The sequence below is a fragment of the Abramis brama genome (genome assembly GCF_963993115.1).
Source record: "Abramis brama genome assembly, chromosome: 1".
NCBI lineage: Eukaryota > Metazoa > Chordata > Actinopteri > Cypriniformes > Leuciscidae > Abramis > Abramis brama.
This window is the reverse complement of record NC_139963.1, coordinates 41,163,698-41,180,703: the sequence shown is the minus strand read 5'-3', so window position 1 is coordinate 41,180,703 and position 17,006 is coordinate 41,163,698. Positions and strand designations below refer to the sequence as shown.

The 17,006-nt window shown below is 37.3% G+C and overlaps 2 protein-coding genes across 2 annotated transcripts; both read left to right on the top strand.

Moving 5' to 3' along the window:
• Window positions 1–1,019: 1,019 nt before the first annotated feature.
• ccdc137 (coiled-coil domain containing 137) lies at window positions 1,020–4,293 on the top strand. Its single transcript, XM_084119752.1, has 6 exons — window positions 1,020–1,179; window positions 1,833–1,960; window positions 2,769–2,976; window positions 3,578–3,657; window positions 3,737–3,816; window positions 3,911–4,293. Exons 1-6 carry the CDS (start codon window positions 1,130–1,132, stop codon window positions 4,097–4,099), a joined length of 735 nt encoding a protein of 244 aa, XP_083975878.1. The 5' UTR covers window positions 1,020–1,129; the 3' UTR covers window positions 4,100–4,293.
• A 1,006-nt stretch (window positions 4,294–5,299) lies between these two features.
• On the top strand, window positions 5,300–10,744 carry btbd17b (BTB (POZ) domain containing 17b). The gene is given in 4 exon segments (XM_084118916.1): window positions 5,300–5,567; window positions 5,569–5,696; window positions 6,522–6,807; window positions 8,989–10,744. Coding segments are annotated over 4 exon segments (1,569 nt in total). The 5' UTR covers window positions 5,300–5,487; the 3' UTR covers window positions 10,064–10,744.
• The last annotated feature ends 6,262 nt before the right edge of the window (window positions 10,745–17,006 follow it).

Sequence of the window (17,006 nt, the reverse complement as noted above, 5' to 3'; positions counted from 1 at the left end):
TTATATTTTATTTACCATCAGTTTTTGCTGAACAGACATGGACAGTATGTATTTCTGACAAATATATATATATTTTTTTGTCTCATCTTTTTTATGTACATATGACTTGACTCATGGCAGCAAGCATGAGCGGCTCTCTAAAGTCTCATGTGAGAAAACGTTTTTTCCTTGTTGGCCTAGGGCTGCCGCTTGGCCAAAGATCTTGTAGGCTAGTTTGTACACCTTATTGCTGTTGTGTTGTGTAATATGAGTGCTGCTAAGACAAGACTACGACAGACGAAAATAACAATTGTTGTGTAGTGTGAGCATCATGGCGACTCATGCACTCTCAGTTATGTAGTGTGATCTTGTCTTTAATTGGTCATGAACCCACATCACATTCAAACTTCACCAAGAGAGCACCTCATCTGAAACTATATGTTCAGAATCAGAATTTCTAACTGACATGTTTGAACTACAGAAGGAAAGGCAAGAATAAAGAAAAGGTTTTGTACCAACATAGCCTACCAGTAATAAAGGAAAGAGAAAATAAGTGATTTGGAGAAGTCCAGAAAGATAGGTCAACAAAGTCAGGAACAGTATGGAACTAACAATAACTAAAACTAAATAATATTTGTTTCCCCCCACAACAAACTTCTAGCCCACAACTTTACTGATTCAGAAGGGACTAAAACAGAGGTGTCTATTATTGTCAAGTTTTGTACATGAAATAGAGAAATTTATGTTAACTGTAATGTAAATAATTATGAGAATAAATTAACAGTGGCCGTCCTGAGTATAGGCCTTGTCTACATGTAAACAGGGGAACACAAAGGAAATAAACGTAGGAGAAATACGTTCATGAACTTTAGATACTTACTTTGGAAGTTAGTAAAGGTATAATGGTATAACTAATGGTAATAATCCCGCAAAAATTGTGTTGACTGTCTAACTCTCAAATATGATTTACCTCAGGAGTCAGAACCCTCGCGGACGGAGTGAGTAGTTCACACATCCTCCAGTGAGTGGCAGTAACGCGCTGATGTGCCGCTGAACTCCGCAGCGCAGAGGAAGACGAGCAGGAGGAAGAACACACCACATGAGTTTACAGTCAACTGGGAGAAAAACGCTGTTTACATAAAAATACACAATGAAACCAGAAAAACAACTCAAACAACAGAAGAATGAGAAGCATTTCAGGTAAATCAGAGGTTTAATATTAATACTTTAATAATATAGGTTTAAAAGAGATTTGTGGCTATGTCTGGATATTCATTTCAACTGGTAAACATAACCAAAATTAACAAGTAGAATGTAGAAATATTGCTTAATTTAAACCATATATATCATATGGATTGACAGAAAATGGTGAAGACATTTCCTAGTAACGTTACATAACGTAATTAATTCTGGTATACTTGGGTAACTTTGCATCTTTTATGATTTCTTATTACACTGGCTGAACGTCACAGCAAAATGTATTAATATCCACTGTGTTTTGAAAAGGCTGTGTCCAAAACCTGAAAATGCCATCTTCATACAGTGTATTCATTAAAATGAATGGCTAAAAGAAAAGTATTTTGGTTGTGGGACATTCATCTTATATTCTAAATGATTTAAATATCAATTGTAGGTATTTCTTAAACATAAAAAACATATTTTTTGCTTTTAATCAAATCTCAATGACCAAGCATTATTATTGAAAACTATTTTGTTCCTTTGACTATTTAATAGCCCCATTGTGTTCCTTCAAAGTTCCAGTTTTTATGAAACATCACTGATTTTGTAAGATACAAATTTACTCATTCGATTGGTGTTCATATATCTAATCTAAGTTTCTTGTCTTTTATTAGTGCAAAGAAGTCAAATAAACATGCTGACCCTGCATCAGATGATCACCTCCAGCAGATTCCTCGTCGTTTGCGTGAAATCATGAAGAGTAAAGAGATGGTGAAACAAGGCTCAAAGAAAAGAGGAAAAGGTAGTTCCTGTCTTACACAATTTTCAAAAAATGAATTATAATGGAAGGATGGTAAATAAATGCTGCAGCTTGTACTACACAAAAAGCAGACCCATATACTTACTGTAGATTATTTGTAAAAGTTACATTTTGAATTAAAAATCATTCAGAATAAGACTCTGTAACTTCTTAATATAGCCTACATGTCATTCAGAATAAGTAATTTCTTAATATAAATGTAGATCACTTATTAAAAAAAAAATATTGGGCCTAACTTCTGTTTGTATAGTCATTCTAATGTTAAAATTTCATTACTCATATTGGACATGTTATCATATAACTGGAATACCAGCTGCTTAAAATCTGTCAGGAGTTGGGTTAAATCTGTCACTGGTTAATAATTTATTAATGTAAGCTCTTAAAACATGACATTCTTTCAAATTAATATATGACATCATTCATTAGAAGCTTGAAGATTGGTAATGAATGATGTTATTGATAATGTCAATATCAATTTCCTTCAGTATGCCTAGAGGGCCAATAGTGTTTTTTTGTTTTTTTTTCAAATAATCTCACACTGAACTTTCAAACATGCAATATATATATTTTTGTCACTGCACATAATTGTCACCCATTTATGCAAGATTAGAATTATTTTAAAACAATTACATGCAAGTTGCCCATTGGTTGAAAATTGATATAGGTGCATCATGTGGGCGATGTGGGTCAAACTAGTGACCCACAAATATTGCTCAAGGACACGACCAGTGGCAAGGGCAGCGGAGGAAGGGACATCTTGCTGTGTGTTCATATATATCTCTTGTTTTAGCCTCTAAGCCAAAGCTGCTCTCAGGAGATATTCCTGTCCCACACTTTCGCAGAGGACGTCAGGAGTCAGAGAAAGCTTACATCAACCGCATGACCCAAGCGACTGAGCACGTCCTCTTCCTCACGAACAACCAGCTAGAGCGACAGCCGGAGGTCGAGCTAAAGGAAGAAGAGAAGACGGAGGAAAAGAAATCTACTAAAAAGAATTGGTTAGTTTGACATGCATTACTGATTAACACTCAAACTGCAAAGTAGGGACGTTAATACAGAGTCCTTAAAAGGACATAGTGATGGAAAAAATAACAAGACAGACAACCAATTACAGAATCAGCAAATATTAATTATAATGCATTTTAACTTTTATGAAAGGATATGATGCATTATAACATATATTATGAATATCCTTTATACTGCATCATACTGTACATAAAGGCTGTAAGTAAAGTGTTACCCAAATATTTTTGTGTTCCCCAGAAAAACTTTGTTTGCTCACAATACTTTTTGCTTTCACTTGCAAACAAGCAGAGTTTGAAAGTCTTGCGAGAACACAAAGTTTCTCAGGGGAACACAAAAACATGGAAATATAATTTTTATTTTCACCATGGTCTTTGTGTGATCATGGCGTTTATTGCTAAATTGATTAAGCTTGTCAATCCAATCAATTTGACAACAAATGCATTAAATAATCATGCAAAACGCTTGTGTCTGCCCACCCTTGACTTGCTTGTTGCAAAGTTTCTCTATAAATAAAGAGTATAGTCATTTCAAATACTGCCATAGTGTGTTAAAGTTTACTTAGCTTTATTTTAGGCTCAATAAAGAGAAACTTCGGCATCAGAGAAAGAAGTTAAACCAGCAAGAGGATCGTGAAGAGGAGGAGATGTTTAAAGGTATATATATATAAATATAAATTCAGCATTCTCATCAAATGTCCAAATGTACCCTGAGCATCATGTCTCTTCCTCTTAGATGAGGTACCGTTTGGAGAGGTTGCCATGGCGCCTCCATTACTGAGTGTTAAACCAAGGAAAGCCACAGTCAAACCCCAGGTAAGCTATTTTTGTGCATCTACTCCCTTTTGAGATGCTAATTAAAATACATTTTGTTCATAATTCCTAATTCCCATTGTGATTTGACCTCAAGGGGGCGCCCAAAGGTCTTCTCCTGAACTCCCTCCTGGGTCACAGCCCTGTGTCGGTAGCTAAACCCTCTATGGCGAGGAAGAGGATGATGGAGGAGGAGCGGGAGAGAGCGGTGCAGCTGTACAGACAGATGAAACAGCAGCAGAGAGACAAACATGAGCAGGACAGGGCCGCCAGGACCTCCACATGATACTCTACTCTTTGTATTGTATAGTGTTCTATCATTTCTATATTGTATATTTCGTTATTCTATACATTTTTGCTACCTCTGCTGATCAACAATGCCATATTGATGAATTTTGCTGTGAAATATTTACAAGTGGATGTAACAGGACTGTATAAAAGGCAAAATAAAAATAAATGTTCACACTTTTATATAATGTACAGTGAATTCATATGCATTTGTTCCCTTAATACTCTTGTTCTAATAAACCTGTAATTTCTACTCTTTCCACATTTACACTTCCAAGCACAGAGGAAGTAGTCTGTATTATTCAAAAATATAAATCTACCACTTGTCAGTTGGATCCTATTCCAGTGTACTTGGTTAAAGCCTGCTTACCTTTTCACCCCATTTCAAATACTGTTGTACACCCCATTTTTTACCATTTCTTTCTAAAATACTGGAATGGATTGTTGCAGCCCAGGTCTGGGATCATCTTTCTGATAATAGTTTGTATAATCAATTTCAGTCTGGATTCTGTCCATATCACAGTGTTCTCGCCGCACAGCATTCTGTTAGATTGGAGTCTATTTGAATCATTGGTACCCCCTTGACTGGATTTTGATCTTATTTTACGGGTCGTACTCAGTTTGTACAGCTGAAGCCGTTTAGATCAAAGCCTTCATACGTCAATACAGGTGTTCTGCAGGGCTCCGTTTTGGGTCCTCTTTTATTTATTATTTATTCTTTACCCGTTGGTAATATTTTTATGGAAATTTAATGTTCAGTTCCACTGCTACGCCGATGACACCCAACTTTACCTGTCCTCCAAACATACCTCTACTTTTCCTCCATCTTTCCTCTCAGATTGTTCAGCTGAAATTAAAGAGTGGTTCACATAAACAGTAACAGTAAGGAACCCCATAGCAAAATCCTGGAATCATGGTGGGAATTTTTATTTCATTTTTTTATTATAAAACTACAACATTTTAGTTTGTTACAGAATATTGAACTTTGTTATTTCCTTTTCATGCTTTTCCTTTTGATTTTAATTGTATGAATCTATTAAATTGCATAGAATGGGTGCTTAGCCACCCAATCAGTGATCTGCGAATGCATTTATGTGTTTTAAGATGTTACTGAATAGATATCCTCTGTGCAATCCAACATTGTGTCCAATGTGCAATAATATTAATCTTCCAGTATATTCCTTTATTTGAGCTAATACAGTAGCAATAGCCCCCATGTGTAGACCGCATCCCACTCCAGACGCCCACTTCAGTCCAAACACGCGGCCCAGTGCCACAGATCGATATCATGTAACATTGAAAGAGGAGAAACTCACAATCAAAGCGGTTGTCATGGCAACGGCCCAGCCGGGTTCCACCAATCAATGGGCTTCGTGAGGCTGAGAGATGCTCAGCGATGTGCCAACGTCCTACATAAAGAGTGTGGGACAGGGAGCCTGGGCAGCACATACTGAGAGAGAGAGATTGGGGTGAAAAAAAGGCATCCAGAAGAAAGAAGGACGACATTAATACAGGAAGAGACATGGTGAACTCCGGAGGAAGCGTTCCAGCCGCGGTTTGCCTGGCCAACCTTTGTGTTGCACTATGTGTAGGAGGTAAGAGCATGGATTTTTTTTTTTGTAGTCCCTGGAATAGCCATATATTTTTCATATATGTTATGTGAGATAAGATACTTTATGACAATTTGTGATTTTTCCTGGCCATGTTTTTAGTATTTAACACAAAAAGTGTTGTGTGCTTCTAAATATCTGTAAAATATTTCTTTATAGAAAGAAATGTTGCACAGTTCCGTTGCAGTTATAAGATAAGTCACCATCTTTACAGGAAATACAGAAGCTTTCAAACGACTGAACTGATCAAAGTGTCAGGCGCGAGTGAATGTGTCACATGACTTCAAGAGCAGAGAGCAGCAATCAAAGCCTTTCATTAACAAGGTCTTGCTTGTGATTTTGTATTCAGGCTTGGATGTTTTTCCTCCTTTTCTTGGGCTCTTTGACACCAAAAGTTCCTTTGGAAGCTGAAACGCAATATAATTGCTCTCATACTTAATATTATATGACTAATTATTTTTATGATTTTGAAAGAAGGAAAATTCACAGTTTAGTGCCAAAAAGAGCTGGATGGAAAACCAATTTCTAGGGTGCGTTTCAAATTTATAACACCAGTCCCAAGTACATAAATGACATACAAGAAGGAATTGCCACAATTGTCAATCTATGAGAGATTTATTCATACATTATTAAAAAACTGATAAAATATGGAGTGCAAATGCATGCAGGAACATCTAAACCCCTCATAATATGCATTGTTCTTGTTTTTGAATGCGCAAAAACGGTTTGTTACTCTTCTGAACACACTTTATGCTGCCTCTTTTTTCGTTGCCTCAATCGGCTCACAATTGTCACATTTCTGTCCTTCAGCAGCGTTGAAGCCAGATGTGGTGTTGGAGAACAGTGCTACCACACTGAACCATTCAATGGTGCTGGTGCAGCGCATGGAGGCCCTGCTGACCCAGGGAAACGGCAGTGACGTGAGCCTGCGCGTTCAGACCTTGAACACGGACGAGGTGAAGGTGATCCAGGTCCACTCGCTGGTGTTGACCCTACAGAGCGACGTGTTTGAAGAGCTCCTACAGACCCGAAACTCCACTGCGATGGTCCTCAGAGAGACGCCAGACTGTGCAGCTGTCTTTGATAAGTTCATTAGGTGAGTGATTCATTAATAATTGGTCATTTAGCAATTTTATACAAAGTGATTTACAATTCTCTTGGAGCAACACGTGGTTGAGGTGACTGCCCATGCTTTTACCCTTGAACCTGTATACAACCTTTTAGTTGCAAGCCTAAATCTATAATCAATAGGCCATAACAGTCCACTAACTGGGAGCAACTGGGGTTTCTGGGAAAAAATCTATGATGTAATGTGTTTGCCTTTTAGCTGACTTTGGTAGATAGTAATGTATTGCTCTCGTAATGATCTCATTTTTTTAGATTCACTTTCTCTTGTTGATTTGTACTGTGGAGTACGGGTACAAAAGATTTAAGGAATAAAAATTTAAAAGGAATAAAAATGTTTCATCTAGTAATAGGCAAGGTGCCACATTTTGTGTATTATTTTATTTTATGTATTTTTTATTTCTTTTCTTTTTTTATATTGTAGATTCTCAATAAAACAATTTTAATTATAATTTTTATTGCTTTCTATTTTGTTTTAATTGTATATTTTTTAATTATTGTTTATATATCTAAAATTGTTTTTTGTTTTATTTTATATTGTGGATTTTCAACAAAGTTATTTAATTTGATTTATATGTTCTATTGTTTTTTGTTGTTCTATAGTTTTTTTTTTACTTTTTGTTTTATTTTATTTCTTTATAAATTTTCCACAAAACGCATTTTGAGGGAAACTTAAATCAAGTATTTAAACATTACTTTCCACAAAGCTTCCTGGGGTCCATATAAAAAATAATGCAAGCCATTACATACATTGATATGTATGTATAGCCTACTAAAGTAGGGAATTTTATGACAAAATTAGAGATAAAACTAATACAACCAATGTACACATTTTAGAGGGACAGTCAAAAGGACACAATGGTGAAAGATCATGAATATTTTTTTTTCCAGGTTTTACCTACATCTAGGCCTCACATTATGTCAGATAAATGGAGCCCCGCACATGACATGCAGGGAAACATATGTATATCGTGCCCATGAATTATCAATTTGTTCCCACAACTTACATCAGCAAGCTTTATCAATTTGTTCCCTCACTTTAAATAAATTGTGCGCATTATACAGTACACTGACTGGCCAAAAGAAAAAGAAAAAAGTCACTGTTTGGATTTAAATAGGCAAATGCTTAAAGGGATACTCCACTTTTTTTGGAAATAGGCTCATTTTACAATTCCCCCAGAGTTAAACAGTTGAGTTTTACCGTTTTCGAATCCATGCGTCATATCCTTACGCCTGCTGGACTCATGGTACGGCAGCAAAGTTTCTTGATTATTACGCAGGAATGAGAGTATAGTTCCTAGCCATATCAGCCTAGAAAATCGCAACTTTACATTTTCCATCGGTCTTAGTACATGATGTAACTACAGAAGAGTCAAGTTTTAAATAGGAAAAATATCGAAACTCTTTGGTAATTTTTTTGAGAGAGATGCTAATGGTCCTGTCCGATTCAATGATCTATGCTAAGCTATGCTAAAAGTGGTACTGCCAGACCCGGAGAGCGGCTGAATGGATTCGAAAACGGTAAAACTCAACTGTTTAACTCTGGGGAGTTGTAAAATGAGCCTATTTCCAAAAAAAGTGGAGTATCCCTTTAAGAGTCAATGACTGAATCATTATTGCAGTGATTATTATGTTTCTATCATGTTATATGTTTGGCATCAGTTCTACTAACCCTAACTGATGGAGTGTGTAGCTTATCATTTCTTAAACAGCCATATAGGAAGACACATCATGGCCATATTCCAGGATGACAATGATTCATCAGGCTCAAATTGTGAAAGAATGGTTGGGAGGAACATGAAGAATCATTTTCACACATGAATTGGCACCTCTGAGCACCTTAAATTCATTGAAAGTCTTTTGGATGTGCTGGAGGAGACTTTACAGAGTGCTGGACTCTTGCATTGACAATACCTTGACCAAAAATGTATGCACCTCTTGATGGAAAAAAATCTTGCATGTCAGGTGTGGGGTTCCTTAAAATGAGATGATGAAGAACAGAGAAAAATACTTTTAGTGCACCCTTCAGTTGTGTTATGTTATTATCATTCTACACAGGTTTTGGGGGTAAAGTTTCAGGGTAATGAAAGTTATCTCAGGTAAAACATCAATGGGAAGGTTGATTTTCACAGCCCGATCTCTTTCCCTGCAGGTACTTGTACTGCGGTGACATCACATTGCGTCTGAACCAGGCTATTCCTTTACACAAGCTCGCCAGCAAGTATCATGTGTGGGACCTCCAGCAGGGCCTTGCCCAATACATGACCCAGCACCTGTCCAGCGACTCGTCCACGGGTCACGTGGTGACCTGGTACCAATACGCCACGCAGATCGGGGACGTGAGCCTGCAGAACAGCTGCCTGCAGTACCTGTCCTGGAACCTGTCATCGGTTCTCCAGAGCGCCGAGTGGAGCTCCGTGAGCCCAGAACTGATGCTGTCTTTGCTGCAGCGCTCAGACCTGGTTCTGCAGAGCGAACTGGAGCTGTACGAAGCTCTGGAAGCCTGGATCAACCAGAACCAGCCTTCAGGTGAGACGGCCGAGAACGCACTCAAAGCGATACGTTACGCCATGATACCACCTCAACATTTGTTCCACCTGCAGAAGAAGTCTTCTCTGATGTTGAAATATTACGAATCCGTACGCGATCTGCTCTTTCTGGCCTTCCAGTTCCACTCAGCCTCACCCGTCCAGCTCGCGAAGTACTTCGACGTTAACTGCAGCCTCTTCACGCCACGTAACTACCTGTCGCCGGCATGGGGCTCCCCGTGGGTAATCAACAACCCCACGCGGGACGACCGCAGCTTCAGCTTTCAGACTCAACTCGGGCCGAGCGGTTACGACACCAGCAAACGCGTGACGTGGAACGCTCTTTTCTCTCCGCGTTGGCTTCCTCTCAGCGTGCGATCCGCTTACCCGGAGCAGGGGTCCTTGCAGCCCACTCGCACCGACGGGGGGCGTCCGCGGATCATCGTCACACCTGCCACCTCCAGCCCGGACTTTGCTGGCGTCAGCTTTCAAAAGACCGTCATCGTTTCGGCCCGCAAGCAGGGGAAGGTGGTGGTCCGTCATGTCTACAACTTCCACCAGAGCACGGAGGAGGCGGGAGACTTTCTCTTGGAAGCGGACCTGCAACGTAGAGCATCCGAGTACCTCATTGACAGCTCGCTCTACCTGCACATTATTGTGAAGCCCCTCTACCACAGCCTCATAGTATCCAAAAAATAAGAGTCTAGTTCCTCTACCAATGATTTATGCCCTACAGCTTTGAAGGCATGTTCAAATGCGTTTACATTTATGCATTTGGCAGATGCTTTTATCTTGAACTGCACCACATTTTGATTTTACATTCATATGGATTTTTGCAAATATCAAATCAGCACCAAATTTTATTGTTGATGTCAAAATTCAACCTATTTAATTTTTGAAATACATTTTCATGGTGCATAAAAAGACCCATTTTGTCACCATTTAATCAATTCCCAGTGGATAAAATCAAGGTCTGCCCTTTACCTTTTCTCATTTAATATCCTGTTTCATTTGGAAATTGGATTAAATGTAAAACTGGTTGTGAACTTTTGGTTACTTTAGTAAAAAAAAAGGATCATGCTGCATGAAAGCTCACCCAAATTTTGTTCACATTTTGCTCACCCAAAGTCACATTTGTATATTGCCATGTTTGACTTTAATTTGTCAACCCCTTAAATTGTACGGTGAGCATGCTGATTGCTTTCATAAAAAGAAATGTCACAAACTAAAAACAAAGTTTAGTTTTTTTGCTGATTAATTAATGCAGTTGCACACATTACTTTAGTTTACAATGTGATATACTGAGTTCATTTTTTGCTCACTTGTTATATTGCAAATCATGTTATGTTTCATTAAAATCACAATTTCTGAACCCACAAACTTCTGTGTTTATTCCTTACCAAGATGCATTGGTACTTTATGAAGCTGTGATGTTTCTGGGGTGGAAATGCATTTGGAGAAGCATTGTTATTTATTTTTAAATTTATTTTTAAAAGTCTTTGAAACCATTGTGACATTAAAAACTTTTTTGAAACTATTATAAGTATTACAACTATGCATCTTATGTTGTAATCTTTAATTATTATTTTTTTTTAAATTCAGTTTAATGAGGTTGTTTGAGACTCTTCGAAGTCACAAGAAACTGAAAGCAGTGACTGTGGACAACTCTCACAAGTTGAAACGTCATTATTGTTCTTTCCTTTTCCTCTTGTGGTGAAAGAGGGGTACAACCTATTGAGCTATTCGAATTAAGAGAGTGGTTTAAAGCTTGGCTGCTGATATGCATACGCTTACTTGAGTGTTGACAGGTTTCATCATGATGCCATTTGGCAGGAGTAACGCTATCAGAAGATAACTATTAGAAAGCCAGCTGGAGCACAACAGTGCAAACACAGCATTAAGAAGCAGCTGCTGGAGTGATTATGCAGGGCAGGTGCATGCTGGGAAAAGAAAGATGATGCTCAGGCTGCAGGATGTTTGGAATAGAATACTAGCTTACTGCACCGTATATAGGCCTACTGTATAGCTGTACACTCTAAAAACTACTGGGTTAAAAAATAACCCAACCTTAACCACACTGCTGGGTCACTATTGGACAGAACACGCGCTGGGTTGGTTTGACCCAAGTGCTGGGTTTTACCATTTAACCCATATTTCTGGGTCATTCATTTGACCCAACCAGTGGGTGAAATTAACCCTCTTGCTGGGTTAAGTCTTACTCATGTGCTGGGTTATTTCTTGTCTCATAAAATTAGAAACAAATATTTGTTATATTATGAATGTAAAATAATTATTATCTCTGTAATACAATAAACCAGAGAGGCCACTGTATGATTTCAATCTCATTTTTTTATTTTATACATTTCTTTAATACTTTTCTTTATCGAATACAAATGTTAATCAATGTCAAAGGTCTGACATGTCCCCCTCATTTCATCCCTGAGGCACAGAATGTGCAGCAATTCACCAGTCATCTCATTTTGTAAATATTCAACCATGTTGGTCCTCACCTGTTGATTACACAAGTCAAGTCAAGTCATCTTTATTTATATAGCGCTTTTTACAATACAGATTGTATCAAAGCAGCTTCACAGTAATACTGTAACATGAATATAATACAACAAAGTTTGTTTCTAGAAGAAAATTGTGTCACCGTCCACCTTTAGGCAAATCAATAATATTGTTGAATATTAACCCTTTCACGCATAGTGGTCACTACAGTGGACAGCTATTAAAAAAGCATTTTCTTGAATTTGCACTGGTTTTTATGGCAAAGTTGCACATCAATCTCTTCATTGGACCCTGGTGCATCATCCTATAAATTGCAACCAAGTGGCAAGCCTTTGTGTTTCGATTTTTTCCCCCTCCAAACCAAGATGGCCAAGGGTCAGTCAGACATGCCAAGTTGCTCCAGAATATCCACCCATTCCTTCTATCCTAGGAGACTCTTGTAGGTAAAAAAAATATTGCAGCATAAAGCAAAATCTAATGAGTCATATCACAGTAAAATTTTCCAAGTTTTGATTTTAGATTGAGAGAAAACTCTGATTAATCACATGTCCACTGTAGTGGACGTCATGCATGCAATGGCTATATTTCAGCTACAATTCATAATTATAATGTGAATATTGTTTTTGAAATTTAAAACTTAAAAACGTAATATGCATTGACTTTTTCTACTGTAAATAAATGTATTTGTATTATTAAAATGTAATTTTCATTGACATCGAAAAAAGTCATGTGATTACATAATGTATGACACTTGTAATGCATTACTTTACTTGTTAGATCAAAAAGTAATCTGATTTTATAATGCATGTTATTGTAATGCGTTTTTTTACTAATAACATCAAAAAGTAATCTGATTACGTAATGCATGTTACTTGTAATGCGTTTCTTTACTCATAACATCAAAAAGTAATCTGATTACATAATGCATGTTACTTGTAATGCGTTTCTTTACTCATAACATCAAAAAGTAATCTGATTACGTAATGCATGTTACTTGTAATGCGTTTCTTTACTCATAACATCAAAAAGTAATCTGATTACGTAATGCATGTTACTTGTAATGCGTTTCTTTACTCATAACATCAAAAAGTAATCTGATTACGTAATGCATGTTACTTGTAATGCGTTTCCTTTCTCATAACATCAAAAAGTAATCTGATTATGTAATGTGCGTTATTGTAATGCGTTTTTTTTACTCATAACATCAAAAATAATCTGATTACGTAATGCATGTTACTTGTAATGCGTTTCTTTACTCGTTACATCAAAAAGTAATCTGATTAGGTAATGCACATTACTTGTAGTTAATTACTTGTTAGATCAAAAAGTAATCTGATTAGGTAATGCATGTTACTTGTAACACATTACTTTACTTGTAACATCAAAAAAGTAATCTGAATGGGTTATGCATGTTACTTGTAATGCATTACCCCCAACACTGATCATTTCAGATGAGATTGAAAAAAACGTATCGCTAGGTTTTCTCAGAGGAGGGCTATGATAGAAATGTGCATGTCCATCTTGAACATAATCAGAATTATCAGCTAATAAGGGTAAATCTCCATACTCTGGTACACTGGAGAGAGCATCTGAGTGGTTTCCACAGTTGTACCTTGACAGGCTGTAGAAAATTCTGATGGAATCACGTCCTCATGTTCTGATATCATAGATAGGCGAAGTGCAACTTGTATGAAGTTATATGAAGCCATTGCAATATTTTGCATTTATATTTTTTGTATATATTTTATAGTTTTCACATTATTTGATATAATTGCATTGATTAGTTTGTTAAATTCACATACTTTATCTGTTTGATTATTGTCTTATATTTAATACAGTATATATTCAGTTTAAACCAACCGCATGCTGTCCACTCAAGTGGACATCTGAAGATCTCTTTGAAAAATTTGTAAAAAAATAAAATAAAAATCAATTCTTGTTTTTCATGCCCTAAGAGCAATAAAAACACATAGGAAAAAAATCCTGACTGAGGTTATCATAATTCATGCATGAAAGGGTTAAATGTCCCCAACTAAGCAAGCCAAAAGCCAAGGCAGCAGTGGCAAGGAACCAAAACTCCATCAGTGACAGAATGGAGAAAAAAACCTTGTGAGAACCCAGACTCAGTCGCTCAGTTCTTCCCTGGCCAACGAGCGAACAGTGTATGATTATGATCCAGGCAGCATTACAGGTCAGAGGTCAGATTGAATAAGAACATTCAGAATATTTATCCAGTTCCATCTGGTTGGAAGTCGGAGTCATCACACCGGTATGGAGACGAGTTTGTTGAGGATCAGTCATGTCGATGAGGCCTTCACAGGGCTGATGAGGTTGGCCCTTCAGGGATGCGTCATGGATGGGTCCAGGCGCAGGTCCACCTTCTGATCTGGATACGGCCTGGATCCGGCTGACTTCAGTAAACTTTAGAATGAACAGAAAGACAAACATTATCATAGATGCCATTCTTCTTATTAAATAATGAGTAAGTTACATCAGGTGTTATAGGAAAGTGTCCCCGGTTCCGGCTGACCTATGTTAAATGTTGGTCAAGTTAAGCTATTTTTGTGGAAGTATCAATTTATTATTGAATATGCAATTAAAATTATTGCAAACATTACCAAATGACCAAATGTGAAAAACAAACAAAATGTGTATTCAGTATTTGCAAACTGAATTATAGTAATAAAAGAGTAATTTGGACAAATATTATCAACATTAAGGCATTAAAATTATTTATTATTTTATTAAAAGTAAAATATTACTGTAATGTTGATAGTGTCTTTAACATTAAAACTCACAAACCCACAAAGCTGCTCGTTAATCTCCTGACTGGCAGCGCTGATGATCGCCTCGTTTAGATGTTAACGTTAACTTACACACAATAAAATGAAAGATGACATGCATTATGGTAGGGTAGGCTATCATGTAAGTTTACATTTTTTAAGTTTTAAATATTGACGATCATTCGTTCAACTAAACGGGTATAGCCTACTTTTCTTCTCAAAACTGGCGCCTGTCCATTTATTTCTCCTTTCCGTTTATAAAGATTGCAAGTCATACATTTACAAAAAAAAAACTAGGCTATATCAAGCTCTTGAAAGCCTTTTTTTTTTTGGCAGAAATGATGGTTCGAGACATTACAGAAGACACACGCAGACTGTGCTGGAACTTACCTCATTTCTTCTGACGAGTATTTCTAAAACTACGCCAGCAGACTTTTCACTCACAACTCACTAGCTAGCCTACATTAGAGACTCATTTCCCGCTGATTTTACGCGCGAGCCCTGTGAGGGAAACTGCGCGTATGGATTTCATACAAAACGCTTTTCTCACTTTTGAATACGCAACGTCCACAATGAATAGGCCTACGATAATTACATGATGAATTTAGAATTTAAACTGCATATTTCAAAAAGGCTGCTGATATAGCTGGTTTAATTTCAACTAAGGATTTAATGATGCGGCATTTTGTCAAAAAATTCTAACCGGCTAGCTGTGGCTAATTAATGTTTCACAGAATAAATAAGTTACCCCTCACACTTCCATATCAAAGACTGTATGTTGAACAGTGAAATTAGCTTGCTGCTACCACCACAACTTATTAAAAATATAGGTAAACATTCATATTAACTTACCATAAAACACTGCCTGGGCCGAGTGGCGTGCTCCTCGAGTCAGAAGTGAAGAATCCAGAAAGTTCCGCAAAGAATGAAAACACTCAGTAACCAGTTGCTGGGTCAAAATAACCCAACCAGCGGTTTATTTGTGAATGACCCCCTTACAACTCATTTGACCCAGCATGAGCAACCCAATAATGTGTTTACAGTACCCCAAACAACCCAACTGTTTGACCCAGCACAATCAACCCAACAATTTGTTTACAGAAACAACCCAGCATTTTTTTGAGTGTATAGTGAAAAATTCAATGCTAAACTTTTTTTTAAAGGATGGATGTATGCTATATTGTCACATGACCTCATTGTGTTTGTGTAAAAAAAACAAAAAACAGGCGGCTGCAAACGAAATCGCATATTTCCCTAGAAGGTGAAAAACAGTAGGCCTATGAGACAAAAGAAGTATGTCCGAATTCACTGTACTCATAAAACAGCAGGCGAAAAGTACCCGGATGACCTACTACTTCCGGTGAGATTCTAAAGTGTGCATATGATGGACACTTTACTATCCCATGAGGCCACTGGAGAGGATTTGTGAATGGCAGATCCTGCTTAAAGGGGTCATGAACTGGCTTTTAAAAAAAATATATATATATTATTGTCTGAGGTCAACTTATGACATTTGCTTGGTTTTTACATTCAAAAACATCAAAATTAAAAAGTAATAGGCTATTTTCTACCCTGGTTTTGAGCCTAGCTCCGGTTTTTATGGGTGTGCCGCATTGAAGACTTGGAAGTAAACACCCACTGCTATGATTGGATAACAGTTTTGCATATTATAATGAGTTTCATGTAATGCGCGAATCGGTGGGCGGGGCTAAACAGGCAGTGTTGAAGATGGCATTGATCTTCTTCTGCAGAGGCGGTGTTTGATACCCTTTGACGTCACAGATCCCCACTTTGAAAAACCTGTCGTTCGCTGTGCCTGGTGTCAATAACAGCTTTTATTGGACTAACAAGGACGTTTTCAGTTCTGAAACTTACAGGATATTCTTATAGTATGATGACCTCTTATATGTCAAAAGCTCAAGGAAAATTTGTTTTCTCAGTTCATCACCCCTTTAACATTGTTTTTGGTTTATCACACAGGTCAAGTCGAATGCATTTAAAAAAAGAAAAAAAGAAAGAAAAGTGCATTAAAGTCTCCCTGTAGTCAATCATTTCATCCCTAAAAACTTAATATTTAAATATTTTTTTCCTTTAAAAAAATGTGTCATGCCTTAAAATAGCTGAATGTAACTCTACACCCTTGCCTCATTTAGTATACAAGGTTCTATGATTATGCAAATTAGCCCCGCCTCCACTCACTCACTCCAGCTCAGAGATCCACTCGTTGACGATTGATTGGTTACAAGGTAGTTTGTGATGTCAGAAACACCAGCGATTTCAAATTGCGTTTTTGAGACTGTCTTTGGTTCACTGCAGTTTTAAGGAGAAAATACTCAGCAATGGTGTTG